At 37.1% G+C, this 25574-nt stretch overlaps 4 protein-coding genes across 4 annotated transcripts in view; 1 reads left to right on the forward strand and 3 right to left on the reverse strand.

Annotated features, from left to right (window-relative positions):
- Window positions 1-13324: 13324 nt before the first annotated feature.
- On the reverse strand, window positions 13325-15520 carry ncbp2 (nuclear cap binding protein subunit 2). The gene is made up of 5 exons (XM_007540623.2): window positions 15361-15520; window positions 14486-14572; window positions 14306-14400; window positions 14033-14171; window positions 13325-13782 (listed from the first exon to the last, which is right to left on the reverse strand). Exons 1-5 carry the CDS (start codon window positions 15433-15435, stop codon window positions 13684-13686), a joined length of 495 nt encoding a protein of 164 aa, XP_007540685.1. The 5' UTR covers window positions 15436-15520; the 3' UTR covers window positions 13325-13683.
- A 586-nt stretch (window positions 15521-16106) lies between these two features.
- On the reverse strand, window positions 16107-17580 carry fkbp2 (FKBP prolyl isomerase 2). The gene is made up of 2 exons (XM_007540622.2): window positions 16975-17580; window positions 16107-16471 (listed from the first exon to the last, which is right to left on the reverse strand). Exon 1 carries the CDS (start codon window positions 17563-17565, stop codon window positions 17011-17013), a length of 555 nt encoding a protein of 184 aa, XP_007540684.1. The 5' UTR covers window positions 17566-17580; the 3' UTR covers window positions 16107-16471; window positions 16975-17010.
- A 646-nt stretch (window positions 17581-18226) lies between these two features.
- On the forward strand, window positions 18227-19128 carry LOC103129484 (uncharacterized protein NCBP2-AS2-like). The gene is made up of 2 exons (XM_007540625.2): window positions 18227-18323; window positions 18396-19128. Exon 2 carries the CDS (start codon window positions 18459-18461, stop codon window positions 18762-18764), a length of 306 nt encoding a protein of 101 aa, XP_007540687.1. The 5' UTR covers window positions 18227-18323; window positions 18396-18458; the 3' UTR covers window positions 18765-19128.
- An 865-nt stretch (window positions 19129-19993) lies between these two features.
- The window catches only part of meltf (melanotransferrin), a 12920-nt gene continuing 7339 nt past the window's right edge, over window positions 19994-25574 (reverse strand). Inside the window, exons 7-15 of the mRNA XM_007540635.2 lie at window positions 25066-25225; window positions 24125-24276; window positions 23948-24044; window positions 23684-23881; window positions 22456-22609; window positions 22198-22265; window positions 21937-22124; window positions 21182-21374; window positions 19994-20534 (exon numbers count right to left, since the gene is read on the reverse strand). Of these exons, the coding sequence (XP_007540697.1) occupies window positions 20467-20534; window positions 21182-21374; window positions 21937-22124; window positions 22198-22265; window positions 22456-22609; window positions 23684-23881; window positions 23948-24044; window positions 24125-24276; window positions 25066-25225 (1278 nt within the window). The 3' untranslated portion in view covers window positions 19994-20466. The remainder of the gene's footprint in view (window positions 20535-21181; window positions 21375-21936; window positions 22125-22197; window positions 22266-22455; window positions 22610-23683; window positions 23882-23947; window positions 24045-24124; window positions 24277-25065; window positions 25226-25574) is intronic.

Raw genomic sequence — 25574 nt, forward strand, 5'->3', positions numbered from 1 at the left:
ATTAATAACAGCTATCTAACACTTAAATGCTGTTATTATTAAACTTACCTTTTATTATATCCTTAAGATTATGAGAATGCGGAAATATGCAAGCTTAGTTCCCAAGGCAAAATCACACCGGAAGTAAAGATACCCAGGTTTGAGTTATGGCGGCCATTGTCTGACGTCACTGTGAAAAGGGTCTATTGTTTCCGTTGTTTTAAAAGGTTAATGTCAGTCTGCCTTTTCCCCATCGATACGTTTCCCGACCGCCCTGCACCTTAGGGGGTTAAAAACAAACAAACAAACAAACAAAAAAACGACGTGCACATTGCGCAAAACTCTGAAACAGGAGAACTGGGACATAAAACGGAGCGACGAACTAGATGTGAAATATGGCACTAGTGATAGTAATATTAATAATAAAATAATAATCAGAGCAAAGTAGCCTACAGATTCTTTGGTGGGGGGCGGTGAGGGACCTGGATACAGGCTAGGGGGGCGCTGGCCCAAAAAGGTTGAGAAACACTGCTTTATACCAAATACTTTTGTACTCTTACTTGAATAATTTCTTGGACGGCTATTTTTACTTGAGTAAAAATATGTTTTTGGATTCTCTATCCACCTCTGATTACAGATTATTTTACTCATTAGACATTTTCCCAAAAGTGAAATAATTTGCCAGTGAAACTAATAGTTTTTCATTAATATTAAGGAATTATCTACTTTTTGTCAAGAAGTGGCGGTTTTGTGATGGTGAGAATGAACGCAGGGACCCTGCTGGAGATGATGATGATGAAAAGTTTAATAAGAAAGTAGCTCAAAACAGTCCGGTTCAGGCAGCACAGCAGAAGACTTATCAACAGCTAAATACTGGTAGCAACTGAAAATACAAGACTGAAAACGAGAGCTGAGTCAACACGGGACTTATCAGTTGTACTGTGACGACTACTGACAGTGACACACAAACACACACGGATCTGACAAAGAACAGAGACAACAGGTGGGCTTAAATACACAGGGAGCAATCAGGGGGACTAGACACACCTGGGAAACAGTTAGGGAGCAGACTGGACAGACTCGGGAACAGAACTAAATAAACTCAGGAAAACCTAGAAATAAATACACAGAAAACACAGATCCTCACACTTTTAGAATGTTTTTATTCATTAATCAATAATTAGGACATTCATTTAGCATAAATGCTGCCTCACACCGTCTGATTCCACATCTTCATGAGTTCTGTGGTGGAAAATTTTATTATCACTTTACTGCCAGATAATACAAGTTTTTATCACAATCCCCTTTTGACTTTAAGAAAATATGTAATATTTTATATTAATCTCATCAAATTTTACTTCATTTCCACAGATTCTATGGTTTTTTGCAGCAGCGTCTTTTCCTCGTCAGAAACTTTTCAGTTTCTTGCTAGCTACACCAGCTGGAGGAGCAAAGCAGATTGATGAATTTGATTGGCAACTAATCAGAAAAATTTGTGAAGTGTCAAACATATTCCCATAAAATACATTGAACTGTTGGCTGTAACCTGAAAATAATTTGGTTCTGTACTAAATCTATTACCAATATAATAAATATGCTATTCCAGGAAGATCAAAGCTATTTCTAATGCAATATGGCTAGAAAATAAATGCTGTTGTAAATTCAATTAACTCCTGAATGCAACCATGAATGGCCATAGTTGTTTTTGTCCATTTATATATCCTTTTTATTTCCTAAACCAACCTCCAACTGTCTGGGTTGCCGTATCTTGGAGTGGTAATTTTTGCTCTTATCTTAAAAATGAATTCCAATAATTCAAGGTTAAGGTGACACTGGACATTAGAAAAATACTTCGTCTCATGGGGGTTTATTGTAAAACCGAGTGGCTTCTCATCCTCACACATTCCGTCTTGTGAAAACAAACGATGTTACTTATCTTTTGGGACTACTTTCACTTGGAGAACATATAAAAAACAAGTAAGGTCAGACAAGAGAAGATAAAACAGAATAAAAAGGCTTTGTCAGTACTGAACTGATACGCTGCTGAAATATTCAAACAGTGCAGAGCTGCAAGCAATATCTTTCTCCTTTCCAATTATTCATCTTTGAAAATACTGTTGCCTCTTAAATGTTTTATTATATTTATTGTTATAATTTGCTGCAAGCTATTGTTTTGGAGAAAGCAACACGCCTCTGAAACTTTCAGACTACAACAATCACAAACATGCAAAGTCTGAAGAAATGTGAGCCGAAACTTCAGCATTTAACTAACTGTACACAAAAATAGCTGAAACGTTAAACCTAAATGTGTCGGAAAGCAGGATTTTATGAAATAAACATGTAATACTTACAATACAATGGTCATAATCAATAAATTATGAAATATGTTCTGATGAAGCTTGATTATCAGATTAAAAGTGCCTAATAGTTTAAGGTATTAGAAATAGTTTACATTAAACCTATACTTTAATGGTCTGATGAGATATTCCAGTCTTGGTTTCTAACCTATTTCAATAGACTTGAAAACATAATTCTAGGTGTAATTAAGTTATTCATTTCAAACTCAAAAATATGTTACTGATCCCAAAGGGAAAATAAATATTTACAGTGAGCAAATTATTTTCTTAAAGTACTTTTTATTGTCTGTACATCCTGATTACACAGTTATGCAGAGTGGATTGGAAAGCAGAAAAGGCCACCATGCCCATAAATCTAAAGCATCATCTCTCTGCCAAAGAAAACATTCCCGATAACCTTTATGACTACAGACCCGTCGCTCCGACTCAAGTTGTCATGAAGTGTTTTAATTAACTGGTTCTTCGGTACATTAAATTCAGCCTACTGGCCTCCTTCGATCAATACGCATTAAGGTCCCACTGAGGACGGTATAATCCACACCGTACTGAGGCATTTGAAATGGGTCAGTGCATTCAATTCGTTTTGTTTATTTTAAAACATTATGTACACGGGTATTTTATCTAACAATGTCCTCTGATATGGATATTAGACCTACATCTCTCCATGAATAAAAGTTTTGCTTTAAAATAGACGTATTTTAAAGCGTCTATTTAAAATAGACGCTTTAAAATAGCGTACTATTTAAGTACTTCTATTCAAGTACTTGAATAGAAGTACTTGAATACTTCTATTCAAGTATTTTGTACTTGAATAGAAGTACAAAATAGAAGCACATTTTGTACTTCTATTCGGGTTTTTACCACTTCTAAAAACAGCCCACCCAGCTGGCTTTTGGCAATGAGTTCATGTTTTTTGGCATCTGGAAAATAACTTTTCTAAAACCTTCCATAAATCAGCTGGCACTGACCTTTCACCTAGTAAGCCCAGCTGAGCCTAGCCCGTTGCCTAGCAACCCCTGCAAAATTCCGCCTGTCACCTAGCAACCTAAGCTGCATTCCAAGAGATAGTAACTCTTTATTCACAGTGCATAAGACTGACATGACACTGTCAAACATGACATAACATCTGTCATGAAAATGAAGGAGTTTTCATGAATGTTTATTACTGTAATCATGAAGTCATAATGACACTTTAAATGCAAAATTGACACTTTTAATGGGCTTAATGCAAGTTTTAATGCAACTTTCCTTTGAAAGTGTCATTTACTGAATCACACTTCATGACTGTCAAACGTTCATGAAGATTCCTTTGTGTTTATGACAGTGTCATGTCAGTTTTATGCGCCCCCATTCAAAGTGTTACCCAAGTCATTCAGTTGGTTTTACCACTGTATGCACTCTCCAATGGCTGCTGGCAAAAAAACAAGTGTTTTTTGATGACTTGCCATCCAGAAATTACTTGCTGCATTCTTGTTGGTTGTGCAGGAGGCTCTAGTTCTGCTTTTCAAAGATTTATGGTTGTGTAATTGTGCATCTGTTTGTAGCCATTATTTATGTGAGAGTTTAAACATTGAGAATAAAAAGAATAAAAATAAACCACAGTGAAAAATTTTTAATTTAAAATTTTGTCATCCCTGTAAAAAGATTACCATTTAAGACCTGACTTTTACTCGCACACTTTTTAGGCTGAAGCCAGGAAAAGGCCGAACCCTTCTTGTAAATACACAAGCACACCCACACCAGGTGACAAATACAGTTGCAATGTCAGGCTATTTAAGGTGGGACACATTCCTGTCTGCCAGAAGGACTGTGACAGTGTCAAACCCCGTGGATGACATTGGCTCTGCAGGATTCTGCTCATTTGTCAATAGCGGGTTAGTCCAGGACATCATGAGCCACTTTCTGGGCAGAGTACAATAAATATTAACCTCAGCCTGCTGAGAAGCAGCCATTTACTGGCAGCTTGGTCCGATCAAATCTGCTCCATAAATGAGCGAGGAAGTTTCACATGTCAGGACTTGTTTTGGTGACAATAGGTTTTAGTTTAGTTAGTTTTTTAATTGCCTCCCCATGTTTCCACCTGCATTTTTGCACTAGGAGGTACAAAACAGTGTAGAAAAAGGCTAAAAGAGGAACATATTTTAAAACATTTAGACTGATAAAAATCATTTTCACATTCTAACTTCTTGGATAATACAGTTTTACAAATATTTAATGATAGATTTTTAATTAAAATGAACTCAAGGTACTTCATTACATACATGTTTCACTTCTTTAACACAAATTATGAGTTAACCAATCACACAGTCATATGTCAGCAATTAAAGCATATAGGCATTTTAATATTTCTCCCAGAAAACTTGCTAAGCCTGGTGGTAGTTTGGGTGTTAGGGCAGTTTGAGTGAAAAAATGTTTAAAGATGACAGGAAATTTGAAAATATAACTTGGTAATTGACAAAACCAAGAGCAAACAAAAAGAAATACAATTAATATAAATATATATTTTTTGTACTTGAGTTGTTTTATCCTAATTAAAGTGTCCAAAATGTCTGGATCCTTTCTCTGTGACTTGTCATTTTATCAGCTGAAGTTATTAGCGTGTGGACCGGTGAAGACAGGAAGTGGTTACGGAGTATGGGTGAATTAAATAAAATAAAAATAAAAGACATCTGACCTCATTCTCCCTATGTGTTCACATACTCACCGCTCTTTAACCCATCTTTGGTTGTTACTGGTGCATGAAAAAAACAACAAATGAATAAATAATGTTGTTTGGCAGGGTGCAAGTAAAGCCTGGTGGCCCGCCAGGCTTATAATACACTGGGAGAACACATTCTCAGATATCAACAAACTTTAAATTCTAATGAACATTTAATGCTGGAACTGGAAGACATTTTAAATGTCCAGAATAAATAAACAAAGCAGAAGAAACAACAAATAAAATGAACTATGAAGTTCCTGTAAACAAAATTGTCTTTCAAGCAAATGGCAAGTTGAGACCAAAACACCAAACTGAAGACTTTTGTTATCCACGCTTTGGTAGAAAGACAAAAGGGAAAAATGATAAATCATGCAAATGGAAATTATTGAGCTCCTTTAATTTATTATGCAGAGTAATTGATTGTTTATTGTGAAGGCCAAGCTGTGTGATGTCAACATCCTTCTTTTGCGGATGAGTAGGGTTTATTTAGTTGTATAAATGACCACTTAAAAACAACAAAAAAAGATTTTAGCAAAAAATCTGCTTTGCAAACGTACCTAAATTTTGTAATTTCAGTAAATTCACCCTATTGTAAATAAAAACTGTGGGGGGGGGGGAAGCAACATTTTATCAATGATCTCCTTTATAAGTGGCTTCAAAAAGTGTTTACCTGCTCTGTACAGGAGGAAAAAAACATGAATCGATCGCTGGAAGGAAATGGCTAGAGCTAAGATCGAAACTGACTGAGATATTCCCCTCCAATAACAAGAGAGTTTAATTAGTCTGAACATTATTACAGTAGGGACCAGGTGAAGAGCAGTTCAGGCATGAAAAGACTCCGCACACAAAACGTCTTCGACCACAACGATGATATCAAAGGCAGGAGCAGAAACTTTTTTACTTTTTAAAAAGAGAATCATAGGATTTCCAGGTGATGAAATTAAGTGTTTCCTCAGCTGACATTATTACTTAGTGTGTGAACAAGAGGAACATGTGCATAGTGGCAGGAGCTGAGCAACAAGGATGAGAGGAAGAAACTGTGTGTGTTGTGGAGTGTGATATTAGAACCAGTATTTTACCACAGAGAAACCTCCGAGCCGTAACGACCCGCCAGACTCCCGGGTCCAGCGGATCTGACAGACAGAATCCCTGAGCTGCAAAGAGTCGACTGACAAGTGATAGCGTCAAACTTTTTATTTAAATACGGGTTTTATGAGTTTTCCAGGCACATGGAGCCATTTTACAGCACAATTAAGTAGCTCTGTTACCTGTAGTTGTTTTTAAAAATGCTGTGCATATCAAAAATAACTTGGGGTGCATTCACACTGGCCCTGTTTCAATCAAACTCAAATCCGTTTGGCTGGAAGGTTTGGTTCATTTGGTGTAAATGAATTCTGGTCCACCTAAAGAACTCTGTCTGTTTGGTTGAAGTGAACTCCGGAACGGCTCCAATGCATCTAAGAACGCAAAGCGGACTGGAAACCGATCCAAAAGCAGGAAGTGGACTGCATTCTGGGTAAATACAACCAAAACAAACACATCAGCCCAGCGCCAGCAGGAGAAATGACTCATGGTCTTTCACTAAAGACAAAAAAGAAATCCTACAACCGCTAAAATCTGATGTTAATATATTTTTGTTTGCATTTCTTGAAGAAGGAAGTTGCGCTCAGTGTCTTCAGAAGTTTTTCTGTCATTTCCGGTGCAGCGCCCCCTTAGGCGAGGAGGTGAACAGGCTTTTCAAACGGTTTGGTTTGTTTGACACATTGCAGTGTGAAAGCTGAAAATGTAACAAATGCTACAATTTTGGTCCCAAATCTACCAGACTATCAGGTGTGAAAAAAAATCCTTAAATTAGCATCAGTGTTTTTTGATGCTGTGAAATTTGGTATCTGTCTCTTTAAGACACTTTCTGATGCTTCGCCTTCAGTTCATCATCACAACAGCGCGCCTCCATTATGCCGTTTACAACGCTCGTAGGTGTGAGTAGTTCGTATAAACTCAGCAGATGTGCAGTTCCAACAGGTGTTTGCTAATTGCTGCTGCCGCTAGTTTGAAGGAGCAGTGTGGGAGACAGCTCAGCAATTTAAGTTTCACTTTCAAAGTTTTTTCAATAAATTTGTGTTACATTTCAGGGGAGAAAATTATATCTGACAATCCCAAAAATACAGACAGTTTCAGGGGTTTTAAAAGTCTTTAACTGGAATTTATCAAATCAATAATAACTCAAAATTCTTATAATTTATAACAATAAAACTTATGTGACTGACTTAAGCAGCAGACCTGCATGAAAACAACTTCTAAGGGTTGGACATTTAAAGGTAAAGTGTATTTTAAGAGTTTAAAATGATCTTTGTGCTTTTTATCAGATAGCTGATGCTTCAGACAGGTGAGCATAATCAGGTAGAAAATGTGCCAAAAATGTCTATAAATGGAATATATTCCCAAACGATGTTATAGCAGGTTACTTCTGCTTTAAGTGTTTTTGATTTGCACAGCAGTGGAGACCTTTTAAAATAATTTATGTGCATTTTTACACCAGTCATTTTCAGTAAGGTTTTCCTTCCCCTTAAAAGCCAATTTACATTTGGATTAATGTATTCTAAGAAAAGTAAGACTCACAAACTCACTTTAAATATGTTTTTCCATAGGACAGAACAAATAAATATCACTAGATTGAGATTCTAAGATTATTTTTATGCTACCTCAAAAAAGAAGAAAAGGAAAGAAAAACTCTGGTTAGAATTGATTTATTGTAAATATTGGCTGGATATTTGGTTTATGCTAAAAGATTCAACCTAAATTTCTGCTGCTGAAGCTCCAGTTTTATTTGTTTCACCTGCCAGAGTGCTGGATGACAAATTGAATAACACAGCAGATGATGAAACATTAAAGCCGGTGGAAAAAGAAAAGATTCGTAGGTTCAGCTGCTACCTGTCTGTCAAATCCTTTTCTGTGATTCTTTTTGCACTCAGTGGTGCAAGTTCAAGAATAACAGTGACATCTGCACCGAGTTACAGCATCCAAAAAGATAAATTCTTCCTCTATGGCACCAAAATTAGGTAAAACCACAGCATTTTATTCTACTAAAAATCCAAATTAGTCACAAAATAGTAAATTATTCTGAATTAATGAGATACACATCTGGGAAAAGAGAAGTTTAGTCTCTGATCAGTCTGAAAAGCTCAGACTGAAACTAAACTAAATAAAACTCACAGACTGAAATTAAACTAAATAAAATATGAAGCAGTGTGACGCTTTCTTTCGGTCCTGTACAGAAAAATCAGATTTTCTTTGTGTTTTTTTACAGGCTTCCTACACATTTTTAAATGCCAAAATTCATTACTTTAATAAAAAAATGTCTCGCTCTCTTTACTATTTCAAGTCATTTTAAATTTGTAAAGGTAATTTTATTTATATAGCACATTTTCAGCAACAAACCAATACAAAGTGCTTTCCAGGAATTCAAAGGAAATACAAACAAAAATAACAAACCAAAGGAAAGAGCAAAAAATAAAAAATAAAAAAAATAAAAACAATCTAATGTTGATCTAAATATGTAAACTAGGAGCTCCTGTTCAGACCAGTTTCCTCGGGTCTGATTCCATCTCTGGGTTGGAAGAACAGGAGTCTAAAACGTCATCTCAGTCCAAAAGTGTCTCTGCATCTAAATAGTGAGTACTCTACAGTTTCTGAAAAAATAAGCTAAAGAGTGACTCACTTTTAATGGGTTAAAAGTGAGTCACTCCACAGTTTCTAACAAGTAGTAGTATAAAAAGTAACCAAGTTGTTCCTGTAAGTCTAAGTCTGTTCATTCTAATTCTAATTCCTTTTCTGGGCTGCAGCAGTTTGAGTTTCTGCATAAAAGTTATCTAGGAAGTATAATGCTGATCTAAATTGTGCGTGCTCCACAATTTCTGATATTACTAATAAACTAAAATAATCTAAAATAATCCAGCACATAACACCAGTTTTAAAGTCCCTACACTGGCTCCCTATAGCTCAGAGAATAGACTATAAAATACTGTTAGTTTATAAATCACTGAACGGCTCAGGTCCAACGGCTGATCATTAAAGATCAGCTGTTGGACCCCTCTTGACCCCTCTGGTCTTCTGGTTCTGGTTCTGCCCTGCATCCTCAGAACCAGAACCAAACGAGGAGAATCAGCATTCAGCTTCTATGCACCACAAATCTGGAACAAACTTCCAGAAAACTGTAAAACAGCTGAAACACTGAGTGCCTTTAAATCTCAACTAAAAACCAAAACCCACCTGTTTAGAGTTTGAAACGTAATTAATTATGAATCTGATGATGGCACTGACTTTTGGTTGTTGATTCTATGTTGCATGACTCTGTGTTTTTGTGGTTGTTATGATGTAAAGCACTTTGAAATGTTGAAATGTGCTATACAAATAAAATTTGATTTGATTTGATTTGATACCTCAAATTTTTGTAGCTCACAGCAGTTTAGGGCTGTGAATATTTTTGAAAGGCATATTAGTCCAAAACAGTCGGAAGAATAGCATACATCCTTCTTTTGTGACTGATTTTGTCTCCTGTAGACAATAATCAAGTTTAGAGGAAGAGTCACTTATTGCGGACCTTTGCATTGAATCAGTTTGGTCTCTTCTTTATCCCCACTACTGGAGGCGGTTTCTCCTCATGAACAGCAGGTGGCAGCAGCAGCTCGTCATAAAGAAACGAAGTGGTTGAACTGTAAGCAAAAGAAAAACTAAACTTTTTGTGTTCTGTTCATAAAATAGTTGTGAGTAACATGGTAACGTTTATTTGACTCCTTATCTCTGGTTTTTGAGGCGTTGGAAGATGTTTAAACAGTAAAAATATGTCAGTTGTTTCTTAGCTATTAGCAATGCATTGTGGGTAATCAAACGTTATTTTGAACATTAAATCTTTGCATTTTCCTGGTTTCTATAGCCCAGTTATCCCAGAATGTGTTAGCTGGTTGATCACTAGCCACTCAGCTCTGTTTTTATTTTATTTAAGCTGACAATGTGTCGGCACCGTGAGTCATGTGGGTATGTCTGCGAAAGACATCCCGGCGAGAGAGAAGAGCAACTCATACTTACCTGGCAGGGGAGATACCATGATCATGAAGGTGGTTCACCCAGGGTGAGGCTCAGCCATTGCACTCCGGTTGTGCTGACCCCTGCGAATTCCCCAAATGTGGGAATCTCGACTGCATAATTTCTGGTAGTGGGGGACTGCGTTCGCGCTCTCCCCTGATTCACTGTTAATAGAAAACATAAATGAGCTCGATGTGTTGGGAGGTAGTGAAGTTTCAGGTTTCATTTGTAAAGCTTGAACAGTTTCAGTTTAAAGTAGATGACAAAAGAAGAGCGTTAGAAAGTCCCTGCTTTGCATTAATACAGTAATTTATGAAGAAGCTCTCCAACCGATGTTTTCTGTTATTTAAATCTAGTAGGAGAAACTGGAGCTGTGTGAGCTATAATCGTCAAAATACTTAAACACTTTTATAAATAAAATGGCAATAAATTGCCCTATATATTGGTATATATTGCTGGGTTTCAGACACGTGACCCGGATGACGCGCGACATTCAGATGGTGGCCCGGAAGTAATGCCCTGAATAGGCTGGAACAGAGAGAAAATGTGTGTATATGTAGGATATGATCGTATTGTCTCAGTAAAAAAGACTTCTTATAATCTTGAGGATTTACCTGGTGGCGAGGAGATCCACATAACTAACTACCAGGAGCTGCAGACCTCATATGACGAGCCAGGTGAAATGTTTCAAAAGCCTGGAGCATAAAATTATTTTTGTTTCAGGTTGAGTCAACCATTTAGGATCAAAAGAAACATTACATGGCTCTTTCTGCCTGGTAAGAACGCCTGGAAAGTAACAGCTCACTGTATGGCTGGGTAGGTTATATTTAATTTATTTAGCTTTTTTAAGCATGAAAGTCCCACTGAATAAACATTATACTTTCTGCCAGGTACTCGGCACTGAGCTAGCTGCTAACTAGCACTCTGAGGACTACCAAACTATATTGACTACCAAGATTGTTTTTAGGATGTAAAAATAATATATCTCACCTCATATAAGAGTGGCTGTTCTAAGTTACTGTCCAGTAAAATATCTGAAAATGCATTTTAAACGATCCTTACCTGTCAGAAAGTGCCGTTGTCAGTTTCCGCATCTCCTGTTTTTAGCGGTAGATTGTTGACCCACTTTTCTCCTCTTTTTCCGTAAGCTTATTTTTAAACAAACAAAATTGTCTTTAAAAAAATATTATGGACTGAAGATTTTTAAACTAAATTGGATTAACAAAAATAATGATCAGGTGAATAAACTGATTATGAAACTAAAACCAAACAATAATTTCTGTCCTTATAAAGATCTAGACATAACATTTAAACTTCTCTGCAGGATTTCCTGATTTAATTGGATCATTATTTTGTTGATGGATGATTTTTTTTTCCATCATTGTTTCATTCCGCCTTTAAAGAATGGAATTATGGGTATTATCCTCTCCGTTTTTCAGTCTTTTTTGCATAATGTCTCCATAATTTCTGCCTTCTTCTCTCTTCAGTTCCAACTTGACCCCGTCTGAACTTTTTCAACCAGACTAATAAAACCAAACATGAACTGGAGTCAGTTTTCCGGCTCAGAGAGCTCCATCTTTTTCAGCTGAGGCATAAAAAATGGAAAATCCTCCGCAGCTGGACGCCTGCAGCTCCTATAGAGGGTGTGGAGATTCTCTTTATAATAAAAACAGGTTTAAATCCCTTTCAGACGATCCACCTGCAGTGGAATAAAGGAGATTAGAGACAAACGGATCCCACATCCATCTTAAAATCCCCACAACTCGCATGTTTTTAAGTTTTAAGCATTTTCTTAATTTGAATTTAATTTATAGGCTTAAGCTTATGGTAAAGTGTGCGGAGATAAAGGTAATAAGCACTTTGCATTGCCTTGTTGCTAAAAATGTGCTATATAAATAAAATTATCTTTCCCTTTAATTTTAGTTTTTCTGTGTTCCAAGTTCCAATCCCTGTTCCGGGTTGCTAAATAAGACAATAAGATCATTAATGATGCTTTTTATTTGAGTTTGGATAAATATGTATTGCTTAATTTAGCTTTCTGAAAAAAAAATATATATATATAATACAGGGTTAAAATGCCAATCGATCTTTTCTCTCTAGCAAGACTCCAATGGGAATCATGGCGAGTTTGCCTACACTGCCACCTAGTGTTCCTTCTTATTAGCACAGTTAAATATTAATTTAAACGGCTTATTGCGTTTTTTAAATCTTGTTTTTATATCGTTTCTGTCAGTTATTTCTTTTTTAACGTTTCTCTTTTTTGGTGATGTGTGTATTGTGTTCTGTCCCATGAATTTTATATTGAAATATGATTTTTTTCTGCTTACTTGTCTTAGGAAAAAAGATGAAATTTTAGCTATCGTGTAAGTTTACTCCCATTAATTGTGGTAATGTTGATTAATATGATCTGTCCAAATCAAATCAATTTAATTAAAGAAAAAAAATAAAAAGCAGAAAGCTGATTAGATAGATGTGTCTACAAAGTACAAGTAGTGAATTACAACTTAAAAAATAACTATATACTTTCAGAAACCCTAAATCACTCGATACTGTTTAAATGTCAATGAATACTGAAAAAACAAACTCAAATTTTGTCTAAATTGATTTTTTTTATGATAAACAATTTGAGATATAAATTGGTCATGATTAATGCAGGTGTAATTCAATCTGCATTTGTCATATTTTAGGTGCTTCTAGATTGATTTTGTTACTTTATGGACAAAATTGAGGCTTTGCATTTTTTGTCACCTGTTAAGATATTAACAGGTGACACTACAAAAATATATATATATAAATAAATTTGTTGGAAAAAATAAATTACTGACCACCAGGGAACAAAACTGTATATTTTTGTTTTCATAAATTTTCCATCTACAGCAGTGTTTCTCAGCCCTGGTCGTCACCGCCCCCCTGCTCTGCATGTTTTAGATGTGCCTCTATTCCAGAACAGCTGATTCAAATGATTGCATGACCACCAAGTGCTGCAGAAACCTGTTAATCACCCAGAGATGGAATTCAGGTGTGTGGCTGAAGGGAAATACCTAAAACATGCAGGACAGGGGGGCGGTGAGGACCAGGGTTGAGAAACACTGATCTACCGTGTAGTTTAATTTGTAACTTTGCTACAAAAATAACTAAAAGTTGAAAGGAAATTCCGTAATTCTTCTGTAAAATGTTTCAAACTCCAGTGAAGACTGCAAACAGATTATAAAAAAACATATTTATTAAAATAAATGGTAAACAGTTTGACAGTTTTATTTAGGTAAAGAAATTCAGAGGAAACGATGCTTTCTAGTCAGGGAGAGTTAATCTGATAACTTTATCATTTGTTTTACTGGACTTTTCAACTTTAATAAAAAAAAAATAATTTAAAACGAGAAAAAAAAAAAAAAACTCATCCTGAAACTGTTTACGTTGGACAAAGATGCGTTTTAGTCAAAGTAAGTTTCCTTCACATCTTCAGCTCCAAGTTCCACCTGTAAAGTTCTTCTCCTCCGTTTTTAACGTCTTTCCAGATGTTGCTGGGAAATGAATCCATCCGGGTCGGGATCGGGCCGACTCCGTCTAAAAAGAGTTTGGCCTCTCTGTGCTCCGATGCTGCTGAGCTAGCTTACCGTAGCCGCCTCTGGCCGGGTCGTAGTCCTGCCTGTACTCATCCCTCACCTGAAGAAACCAAACAACCAGAGGCAACATGAAACACACGACGACTCAGACAGGATATTTTACTACGTTCAGGTCCGTCATTATAACAAGTTCCACTGGATGATAAATTGTCCCAGAAGTTATTGTGATAAACGATAATGTTGTTGCTTTGAGACCATTTTTAAGTAATATAATGGTTAAAGTAATGCAGGAACACATTCTTCAGTAAACTTTAAATTCTAATGAACATTTAAGTTCTTCTTCTTCTTACTTGGCCTCCAGATTTCCCACGGCCGTACTGCCTGCCCTCCTTGAAGCCGGCGTCCCAGTCCGTCCTGATGATGCGATCGTCCAGCCGTGTTCCGTTAACGAAGCGCATGGCGTTCTCTGCATCTCCCCGCGTGTAATATCTGATACAACAGCAGCTAAGGTGTGTGTCACACACACTCTGTGTTTAAGTTTGTTAAAACAGTCAGGCAAACACATTTTGGGTGTTGAAACTTCATTTTTTCTCTGATTGGGACATTAAAATTTGAAAGGATACTCTACAAAACAGAATCCACAAGCAGTCTTCTTGACCTTATCCAGACCTATGATGATGCGCTTCACATCGCCACATTTAGAAAACAGCTCATGCACCTGTTTTCACAACACAAATTGAATATAAATAGACCTGAAATGTTATAATGAAACTTTAAAGTCGGATTATAACTAAGGGTTGTACCTGCTCCTCTGTGGTGTAGAAGGAGAGATTCCCCACATACAGAGTATTGCTCTGCTTCAGCAGCTTCTCCTGTTCATAGCGATTCCCCTAAAGCAGGAGAAACAGAAAAAATGTGAATAAAATATACTTTGAGAAAGCCAACACTTCAAATCCCATCTAAAATGAATCTGTTATGCATTAAACTTTAAAAAAGTAAACAGGATATCCTAAATCTACAGTAAAATAATGTTTTCTTCCAAAAATACATTCAAGAAAAATGCTTTTAGTGCAAGAACTTTATGAAAGTGTTGATTCTATGTGGTTTGTGTCATTTTAATTTTTGCGATATTTTATTGTGTTATGCTGATTGGGAAATTTCAATGTTTGTAAATTTTGTGATAAAAAAGTATCTTAAAAAAATGTGACTAAAAACATATTTTCTTTTTTTTTTTTACCGAGTTCAAATTTTAAAATGAATTTCTTTATAATTGAATAAAAAACGCAAAATGAAAGCAGGCAAAATGGGAAAATGTAAATTAATCAAATCATGGCTGGAAATTACAATTTAAAACAGATTTTCCTTCCATTTATTTTTGCTTTATTAACAAAGGTAGGTGAAGAAAGACACTAATTACGGAGCAAAATATAACCACTGTAAACACTGTTTGAGTGAGGCACATTTTCTCATATCATCATACAGTTAAAGAAGCATAAGTCAGTATTTTTGTTTATATGTGCAGCAATGTAAACAATATGCATCTCGGGGTTAAATATCATAGCAGCAACCGCGTTCATTCAAAAACCTTAGCCGTTAGCTTCACAGTTGGCTAACTTGAAAAACGGTTAAAGCTCATTTAAGTTCCGCGTCGCCGTCAAAAAGTTTCTTCTTCACTCACCTTAAAGTGCTGGTCTCTGTACTGACTGACCTCGATGTACGAATCGCTATTCAAAGCGTTTAGCTTCACGGACATTGTGGAGGAATCGCAGCAAAGCGCTCTGCTGCTTTTTTCAATGTTCAGAAAAGGGACACAAGAATTTCCGGTTCAGGTGTGCGTCTGTTAAAAGGCTCCGCCACCACAGAGTGTTATAAACAGCGCCCTCTGCTGGTAGCAAGCTATTACTCCATAATGGGTACTAATGTGGTGGTGTACCCCGCAGCTATAACAATGCACATAAAATAACTATTACACACCAGCCTTTCCCGCAATTAATTTTCTTAGTGAGAAAACCCCCTTAAATTTTCGCCCAATTAATTATCGTTTTGCTCTAAATTTTATCTACATTAACTAGTTTTTCAGCTTGTGTGCCTGGATTAAAATATATCTTGTATGCAACAGCACCTTGAACCATTATCACTTTTTTCTTCTTGTTAAAATTCATAAAAAGATTGTATATTTTAACATATTAAAATATTTATGAGGTGTAATTTATCTTTTTATATGTTTGGTGCCTTCAGTAATCTTCTGCTTGGTCTCCAAATTGTTCTACTTTGACTTATTATGAACACATTTCATTTATTTTCATAAATATTAAACTTTAGTGTTGGTTTATTGCAAATCAGAAGTGTTCAGGATGCTCTTCCTCAATCAGAAGACATTGTCTAAAGCTAAACAACCTGCATAAAAATAATCACCACCAGCACTTAAAAGGGAAAAGTTAGGGAAACATTTTATTGTAATTACAAAACAAAAATTATTCATAATCACTTGGCCCCTGCCTCAGTTTTACTGTCAATCATTTGTGAAAGAGGAATGTAGCAATGTAAGTAAACAAGTTTTCATGAAGCAAAAATCAACAGATGAAGTGGTGTGATGTCATCCTGAACAAAAGCTGGACTTTACTGCCTAATATTGTTTATTACATCATACGATCATTTAAGTCATACTAAAAGGAGAACAGAGGCTCTGCTGGGGTTTAGATTCATTTCCCTGGTTTTGTTTTTAATCTTCTTGCTCATTCTTCAAATGTCAGGCGGTCTCCATTTAATGCAGCAGCAATTCTTGGATCCTGAAAGATGAAATAAAATATTCAGATAACAGAAAGAAATAATTAACCAATTTGAAATAAGAGATTAATTGAAATCAAATTAGGCAAAATAAAAACATGAAAAAATATATGTGTGTGTTAATCTGCTTTGTGAATTACTTAGTCAACTTCCAAGTACATAGTGGTGTACTTGACTGAGTAATAATTTGATCAGTTACTCAGTACTTGACTAGACTTTTTACCACATACTTTTTACTCACGTAATTTCTTGGACGGATACTTTTACTATTACTTGAATAAAAATATGTTGAATTTGTGCTACTCTTACTCTAAACATATCTGAAAATAAGCTTGTTATTCATTCACTTAAGTTACTCAGAAAAAGTAGAAATACTAAATAAAATTACTCGAGTAAAAATATTAGTGAAAATACTCCCTAAAATCGCTCCTCCCCTCCCCCTCCCTTAAGTAAATGTGACTGAGTAAATAAAACCAGTTTTAACATGTAAGAAAACAAAACATACTAATAAACTTCTTTAAATCCGTCGTTTATTTCTACGTCAAAGGTCCGATCTCCTTTCGATGCTCAGCAGCTCCACTTCGAAGATGAGCGTCGCTCCTCCGGGGATCTTCGGCGGAGCTCCCCGGTCTCCGTAGCCCAGCTCCGCCGGGATGACCAGCTTCCTCTTCTCGCCCTCGCACATGCCCAGCAGGCCCTGGTCCCAGCCCTTGATCACCTGGCCGGTTCCCAGGGTGAAGGTGAACGGCTGGCCCCGGGGAATGCTGCTGTCGAACTCCGTTCCGTCCTCCAGCTTGCCGGTGTAGTGCATGTTCAGCACGTCACCTTTGCGGGACTTGATGGGACAGTTGTCCACTCGCTTCTTGATCCCGATCTGCAGCTTCTTCTTGTCGGCTCCGCTAACCGCCGCGGGGCCGAGGGAGAGAGCCGCCATTACCACCAGCAACAGCAGCCGCATGGTTACAGAGTAGGAGCGCTGAAAAAGAGAGCTAGAAAATCCTTTTCCGAAAAACGGATGTATGAGCAGTACGACCGGATGTGGTTCACCACCTGGTGTTACCGGATAAACATTCCGGAGGATATTGGAACTGAACATTTCGGTCAAAGAACTTGTATTTTTTTATTTTTTTTAAAACAATCCTTAGCTTTATTCAGTAAAAACTGAGTTAAATTCTTTTTATAAATGCTTATTTTTTGTAAAGTCGAAAAAGTTTTATTTTTTTTTACATTTGCATTTTTGTGTTGTATATGTAATATAATAAAGTTGACGGTTTATAAGTGTCCACTCATTTTAATTAACATTTAATTTAATAATGTAATATGTATTAAATTTTCATTATAATTTCATAATGAAAACCAAAGAAGGGGGACATATATACATACACATAAACAATTACACATGTTAACAATTGTGATTAAAAAAACAAAAACATTAATGCTACTTATGTGTGTGGGGGAGGGGTGTGTGTGTATTTCTGCTGCATTTTCCAAGACAGCCTCAGTTTTGGTAGTTTTCTAATATTATTTTTCTAGACAATTCAAGGGGAACACATTTTTCAAGTTTAGAACAGACAAATAACACGAGTAAAATACTACTCGTGTGATATACTACTTTGTAGTATATTTCACTTTTATGTTTCAATTCAAACATAAAAGTGAACTCCTGCCCTTCATCAGTTTTTGCCTTTTTTTTTTACTCTCGGCTGCGGATGAAAATATCCTTGACATCCAGCAGGGGGCAGTACTACAACTCAATTAAATGCAGATTACCGTAACACTGGAAGAAGAAGATTCTCTTGTTGTGTTACCAAACATCCACTGTCTTTATGTCATTTAAATCCAACTTAAGCTGAAGTAAGTAAAATTTGTACTGACATAAAATATATATATTATTTATATGCTTAATGAAAACTGATATCATTGTAGGGTTGAAAGAGGTCAAGAAAAAAAAAGAAGAGAAGAAGAAGCAGCTAACCGACTGCGGACAAAATGCTATCTCGCATGTTAGCGTATCTCGTCAATAACCTCCAGGTTATTGAGAAGTTGGCGGAGTCCCGTCCGATCCGGAGGGCGGCTCAGCTTACGGCGTACGCCCTCACCAAGGCTCAGATCGTCGGCCGGGACACGTCGGAGCGAGTCATGCGGTCCCAGACGCTGCGGCAGGTCCGACAGGAAGCCGGCAGAGTCCCCGGCGACCTGGAAGAGGTGAGCAACCGCCTGCGGAGAGTCCGGGAGACGTTCGTGAAGGAGGTGAAGGACGGATGGAAAGATGGCTCCAGGCGGATAAAGAAGTAAAGAAGACCGGAGCGTTTCTGTGCTGCTGGAAGGACTGATGATTACGTTGGAGTTTAGGTCTGAATGAGGAAAAATCAGTCTGATGTGAGCCTAACAATCTGCCTCTACAAAGCTGACGAGCATAACTGGTTTGCACCTTCTCTTGTTTTAAAATGAACTTCACTTTTTGTTTTTAAAAACACATGGAAAGGGTTTTTATTGTATCGGAGAGGGGAAAAACTCTGTGTAAACTAATATTGGAATATTACTACGACGGACATTCAGGACCATACTAAGAAAAAAGTTACAATAAAATAAAACTTACGAGAATAAGCCATGATATCGATGTTCAATAAGTAGAATAAAAAGTCAAGTAAAGCCGTGATAATGAGAAGAGTATCAGTTTATTCACTTTTTCAATTGAAACATCAAATGCCTTTAACTTAGGGACCTTCATTTTTATTTATTGCCACCTTAATCTACACATTTTTTTTTTCAGTGTGCAGTTCACAAACAGCCGTCCTGCCAAAGAGCTTCGGCAGCTCTGTACTTGTAAAACATATTCTGCTGGAAATGTTTTTAAATGTGTAAAGATGTATCTGTATGTATATATAATGAATTTATCTGCCATTACAGTTTAAATAAAGACTAATTTATACCAGATTATTTCCAAAGTGACTAAAGATGCAAAATATATAAAGAAAATTTGGAGTTGGCAATATTTTGAAGTTTGTGAGACCTCAAAATATTGAGGTTTTCAGCATAAAACTGGAGGAAATGAGAAGGAAACATTTAAAAAAGAACTGCAAAATACGAAAAGCAGGGACATAGTTGGAGAAAATGTCAAATATTTTAAAGAATAAATTACATGACTCAGTTCATTTCGCTTACATGTTTATTTAATTTAGACAAGCACAGAACAGCAGCAGCTTAATGCAGTAATACTTATGCAGGCACACTGGCCTGGCAACTAAATATTAGTCACACATTTAATCATTTCACAAAGAAATAAATCTCTATCAGAAGGAAGAGAATGCATCAACGTCTGACAGCATGAGTCAGTACATATACACTGATATGGCACCTGAACGTCATATAAAAATAAATCTTTCATTGTAGGAAAATACACAACAATCAGCAGTTTAAAGCAAAATAAAATGGAGCAACAAAAATAAGAAAGGTAAGTTTGTTTTGGTCAGAAGTGAGAAATAAACTTCATTTTTTTAATAATAATTGAACCAAAGTTTTTTCTGAGTTTTAGTGAATTTTCTTTGAGGTAAATATGACGGTAACTTATTTAAAGTGGCCTTTGTAAACTTTAAAAATCAGCTTTTTGACGAGGCGCTGTGTAAATGTAACAGGTGGGAGCATACGCACTGGTATGGCAACCCACCCTCCGTAAACAAAATGGCGCCCTCCGTCTTCTTCTCACATGTTGTTAAATCTCTGCCAAACAAACACAATGTGCTCCGTTTCTCTTTATTGCTCCAATCAGCTCTTTTATCCCCAGATTGTAAATTAACACACAAACAAACTGGATTGGGTTTCTAGAAAGCAACTAGTCTGAAGCTACAAACTGTGATTTAACTAGGCCGCAATCAAATGAGTTAAAAAGCAGTGAAAGAAAAAGAGGAAGAGAAGTGATGATGAGGTGATTGAGAGTGCGGGATAATGTGTGTGAAGAAGAAACAGGTCTGGAGGTGAATCTGGAGTCGCTGCGGCGTTACATCCAGACGTTGGTCAACGTGAGGCTGAGCAACGCAACCAGCAGCAGCAACGCAGAGGAGGCGGCTGCAACGAAAATCAGAAAATATCAAAACCGAAAACAGTTTTCATTTTAGTGAGGGCTATCTTAATAGACTGGCAAAAAAAACTTTTTCTGAGCTAAAAAAGTTGAAAAAAGAAAAATGTAAAATTTCTAAGATTAATCGGCACTTTGGGGTTTGTATGTAAATTCATTATAAATAACATTTTATTATCAGTTTATTATTAATCTAATAATTTACGATTTTTATTCCTAGCAGATTTTCCACTTCAAATTCAGAATTTCCAAGATATTTTGGAGAAAATTTCTAAGATTAATCTTAAAATTTCTGATTTTTTTTTTTCTTGCAAATTTTCAACTTTCGAAACTCTGAAATTTCCATGTTTTTTCTGGAACATTTCTGAGATTAATCACAAAAAAAAATTCAGAGTTTTTGGGGCATAAATTTAATCCTTTTTTGATCCTGCGAGGCTCTGATGGAGGCGTCTTCCTGTTAAAACCAGCTTAGCATGTGGAATATCTATAAACTTCAGAACTCTGCAAAATCTGCAGCATCATTTCATAGCTAGAATTTAATTGGAATCCATAGATTACAGTAGAATCTGTCTGTATGATTAATATTACTAATAAGTCTGAATATCAATGTTTCTCTCAGAAAACCAAATAATTTCACCTGTGTTGGAGGAGCTGCACTCGAGGTCCTCCACTGAGTTCATGTAATCCTGACCCAGCCACTCCTGGTACGTCTTTTTGTCGCCAACGCCGATGATGCGAACAGTGGAGTCTTTGAAAATCAGGTCTGTGCCCTCGTAGCCCTGAGAGTCAAACATCTTGAAACCAGAACCGGTGTCACTGCTGAAGTGGGTCTGCAGAGACGAAGGAAGAAATACAGGAAAATGGAGAAACCTCAGAATCACTGCGAAAGCATTAAAGTCTGCCTTAAATCATGAAATCTTTCTGTACAGTAGCACCAGCTGTGTTTCCACTGACCGGGTAATTATGCAATTTGACATTTTGAAAGTAAATTTTTCATTTTGTGCTAGGATGAGGTATTTTTTAACCGTATCAAAATTGGTTTTATTTCGCAAAACTGTGATGGAAACTTTTATTTTTCAAATCACACAAGTCACATGATCTAACACCAGCTGTTACTACTGGCAGAAACCATGAAGAAGACGACAACAGGAAGTAGTTTTTAATTATATATCGCCTGAACAAACTTATTCATGTGTGATTTCAATTGTATTTCTTGTTTAGTGGGAACATTGTGATTCGTGTATATTTGTAATGGAAATGCAGCAAGTGAAATGATAAATCTCAGTTTCTAGAGTGTCCTTCAAAGATTCATTTTCATTATAAGTAATAAGTGTTGTCCCAGACTTGAGTCAAAGTTTTAGCCGTTTTGACTGAGCTCTGGACTGTCCTGACCTGTGCGCGGTCCAGCAGCCCGTAGATGGCGTGGATGTTGGTTTCTGGTCGCACCATGACGGCGTGAGAGGGAACCCTGGCCAGGTTGCACAGCCGGTACTGGGAGACCTCGGCTTTGGTTCCCTGGGAGCAGAGCAGCTGGAAGTCTGTCGACACCAAACCTGCAGCCCAGCTTTCCGTCGAATGACCTGAAACCACGACGGTCGAGTTAATTCCTGGAGCCGTCAGAACCTCCGAGACGATTTCTGAAAAGTTTCTCACCGTCTGTGTTTTGGAAGACAGTGGAATGCTTGACGAAAGCCACGTCTCCGTCCCCGCTAGCCAGACACCTGAGTGAGCAAATTACTGATTTTACGCCTTAAATAAAAACGTAGCAGAAAAGCTTTCTGCTTCATGACACAACTAGTAAATTATTTTGAGAGAAAAGTAAATAAATTCCCCCCATGTCCTCTAGGGGGCTCCATAAACACCAAAACATTTTTGGAGAAGTGTTAAAAACACCAGGATTGGTTTCGGTACCTGAACGCCCCGTCGTAACCGTCGTACCGATCTTTTCCTTTTTCACATTTATTCTGGCCCGAGTCGTCTCCCACACACAGATCACACAGGTTCTTGGGGAAGCCGTTCTGATTGGCGCCAGGAACGCAGCTCTTCTCGAAGAATCCTCCCACCGCTAAAAATCAGAGGAGGCAGAAAACACAGAGATGAGCAGGGCAGTTCAGGACCAGAGTCACCAGAATCTGAGTCCAAATGAGGATTTTAGTATCAGCTCAAACGAGTCCAAACGTTTTGTACCATCTGACAGAACCACCAAGCTGAAAGCACCGAGACGCCACAATCTATTTGTAAATGTTTAAGTTAAAAATGCAAAATAATTTCTTTCTTTTTTTTTGTACCTGATCTGCAACAAGTTACCATGAAGAATTTAACTGAATTTACAACAAGTGAAGCTAAAATTGACATCTGTTGACAGAAGTTTTGGGTAAACATATTTACAAAGTTGTTTTTTTTGTTCTTATATTTTTGTCCAGTTTTAATTTAATTCTCCTCTGAGGATGCTGTTCTTCCTGCAAATAGTTTTTTTTTCTTGTCTGTACACTCAGAGGTGGTTGATTACCCAAAAACTGAACTCAAGTAACTGATCAAATAATCAATCACTTAATATTTAAAAATTACATCATCAGATGGACCAAAATGTAAATTTGAGTGGAAATTTTGGCATTTTAAGAACAAAAATTACAATAATTCATAAAAATAAAAAATATCAAAATCACGCAAAAGAAAAATTTTAAATCAGTTTCTTTCAATAAAAAACTGATGAAACTTTAACAGAAACATCAGGTGTGAGTCTGTTTGGTGAATTTTTGGTTAAAACTTGTTTGTTTTTCACTCAGTGGGAAGAAAATCCAGAGATTTTACTCAGTTAAGAGCAGAAATACTTATAATAAAACTACTCAAAGTACGGCGCAGTAAAAATACTCCAAAAAGTAAATTTTTTCAAAAGAGTTACTCAAGTAAATGTAACTAGATCCTACCCAAGTCTGTGTGTACGCCAATAATCAATTACCAAACTAGTAGACGATTATTTCAATAATCAATTAATCTGATTAATAGTTTCAGCCCTAGAAACTAAAATACAAAACAAATCAAAATTACAAGAGGGAACCTGAAGCTAAAGTATGTATCCGACACCGGTATCGATATTATTGATACAATCGATATAATCGATCGACGCTCCTGCACTGACCTTGGGGAACCTGGCAGTCTTTCGGGCTGATCAGTCCTCTCTCTATCAGAGCGGACGCGGGGACGTTCCAGCCTGCAGTGCGACCGTAGCCGGTGTGACAGGAGCGACCGTTACGCAGGTCGTCAAGGCTACGGATGCCGGTGTTGCTTTTCTTCACCACTGCCACTGCGTAGTATGAGGAGCCGTCACGCTCGCCTTCTAGAAAGGAGAAAACGGGATGCATGAGAGCCGGACTGAGGAAACACGGCGTCTGGTTTCTGTTACCTGTGTAACTCTCGGCTGCAGCGGGAACCAAGCCGTAGTTTTTACCCGCCGTGTAAATGTACCCTCCATCCAACGTCATGGCGTCCGCCTCGTTGTTCTGCAACATTATGAAGATGGGAGACTGAAGCATTCTTTAGATCAAAGCAGTAAAGCTAAATATCATGTAGTTATAGTTACTTTGATCTTGGCCATGCAGTCAGCCAGAGAGGTGCCGTGGATGCAGCTGACGGTGGGAGTGAGGCTTTTGCTCTTAAAGGCGGCGCCCATATCGGCACATTTCTGCTGCTCTCCGCTCGACAAAACACACCATCGGATGGCAGAGGGGATGTCTGCAAAAAACCCTCAGTTACCTTCTGCTCTGCTTCACTCAGAGGTGGCAGGTTGAGCACCGAGAAACTTTCTTTTTGGTAGCCATCCAAGAAATCACTCAAATAAGAGTAAAAAAGTATTTGGTGAAAAGGCTTCTCAAGTACTGCGTTAACGAGACATAAATTTATCAATCAATCAATCGAGTTTATTTGTGTAGCAAATGTCAGCAACAAGGCAAATCAAAGAGCTTTAAAAACACAAAAATACAAAGTAACAGAAAATATCACGCAGCCAGCAACTGAGAAAACCAGTAAATATCAGATTGTGCCAACATTACACATTGGTCAATATTTCATTTATTACGGTTCAAAAGAAACTCTAAAATTTATGAGGAATTTTTGGTATTTTAAGGACTAAAATGAAAATAATTTACATAAATAACATAATTACAAAATCAGGCAAAAGAAAAATGTGTCCAAATAAATTTCTTTCCATGTGAAACGTACAAAAACCACAGGTGTGTGTCTGGGGATTTTTTGGTTAAAACAAAGTTGTTCTTTAAGTTAGAGTCGAGATACTTCATGATACAATTACTCAAGTAAAAAGTAAAAAGTTACTCAAGTAACTGAATAAATGTAACTTGTTTTATGGTTTTATCACTTTTGTTTTGTGGGGAAAAAAATTCATGTTAACATTCTTGTAACAATGTTATAAACTAGTTAAATGGATTACTGTGATTTTTTTATGCTATTTGAAACATTAGCATTAGCTTGTTTAGCTTTAAATGAGGTGTTAGCGGTGCAGCTCACCTTGAGGTGTGCAGTCCATGGCTTTCCTGACGTTGTAATAGTTGGTGCTCATCCACCTGACTGGGTCGTTCGCCTCCACCACTTCAAACTTGGTGGTTAAGTCAGAGAACAGAAGATTTCCCCCGCCGTAACTCGCTGAAGAAAACATGCTGAAATCTGACTTTGACTAAAAGAAAGAGACAGAGGTTTCTCTTAGAGGTGACCTTGAACCGGTCAGGGTCGACCTACGGACTAAACAAAACATGTTCGTTACATTTTTTGCACAAAATGATTCTTACATAATGACAATTTAGTCTGCTCAGTTCTCTGGGGTTGCTAGGTAACGAGCTGAGCTTCTCTGGGGTTGCTAGGTAACGGGCTGAGCTTCTCTGGGGTTGCTAGGTAACGAGCTGAGCTTCTCTGGGGTTGCTAGGTAACAAGCTGAGCTTTTCTGGGGTTGCTAGGTAACGGGCTGAGCTTCTCTGGGGTTGCTAGGTAACGAGCTGAGCTTCTCTGGGGTTGCTAGGTAA

The sequence above is a fragment of the Poecilia formosa genome, unplaced genomic scaffold (assembly GCF_000485575.1).
Source record: "Poecilia formosa unplaced genomic scaffold, Poecilia_formosa-5.1.2 Scaffold549, whole genome shotgun sequence".
In the NCBI taxonomy this organism is placed as follows: domain Eukaryota; kingdom Metazoa; phylum Chordata; class Actinopteri; order Cyprinodontiformes; family Poeciliidae; genus Poecilia; species Poecilia formosa.

Coding starts and splice junctions, on each gene's coding strand:
- fkbp2 (XM_007540622.2), bottom strand. CDS start 17,565: ATGTTCAGTTCCAATATCCTCCGGAATGTTTATCCGGTAACACCAGGT.
- LOC103129484 (XM_007540625.2), top strand. CDS start 18,459: ATGCTATCTCGCATGTTAGCGTATCTCGTCAATAACCTCCAGGTTATT.
- ncbp2 (XM_007540623.2), bottom strand. CDS start 15,435: ATGTCCGTGAAGCTAAACGCTTTGAATAGCGATTCGTACATCGAGGTC. Junction 14,172..14,305: donor TGTGGATTCTGTTTTGTAGA/GTATCCTTTCAA, acceptor CTGTTGTATCAG/ATATTACACGCGGGGAGATG. Junction 13,783..14,032: donor GTGGGAAATCTGGAGGCCAA/GTAAGAAGAAGA, acceptor TGGTTTCTTCAG/GTGAGGGATGAGTACAGGCA.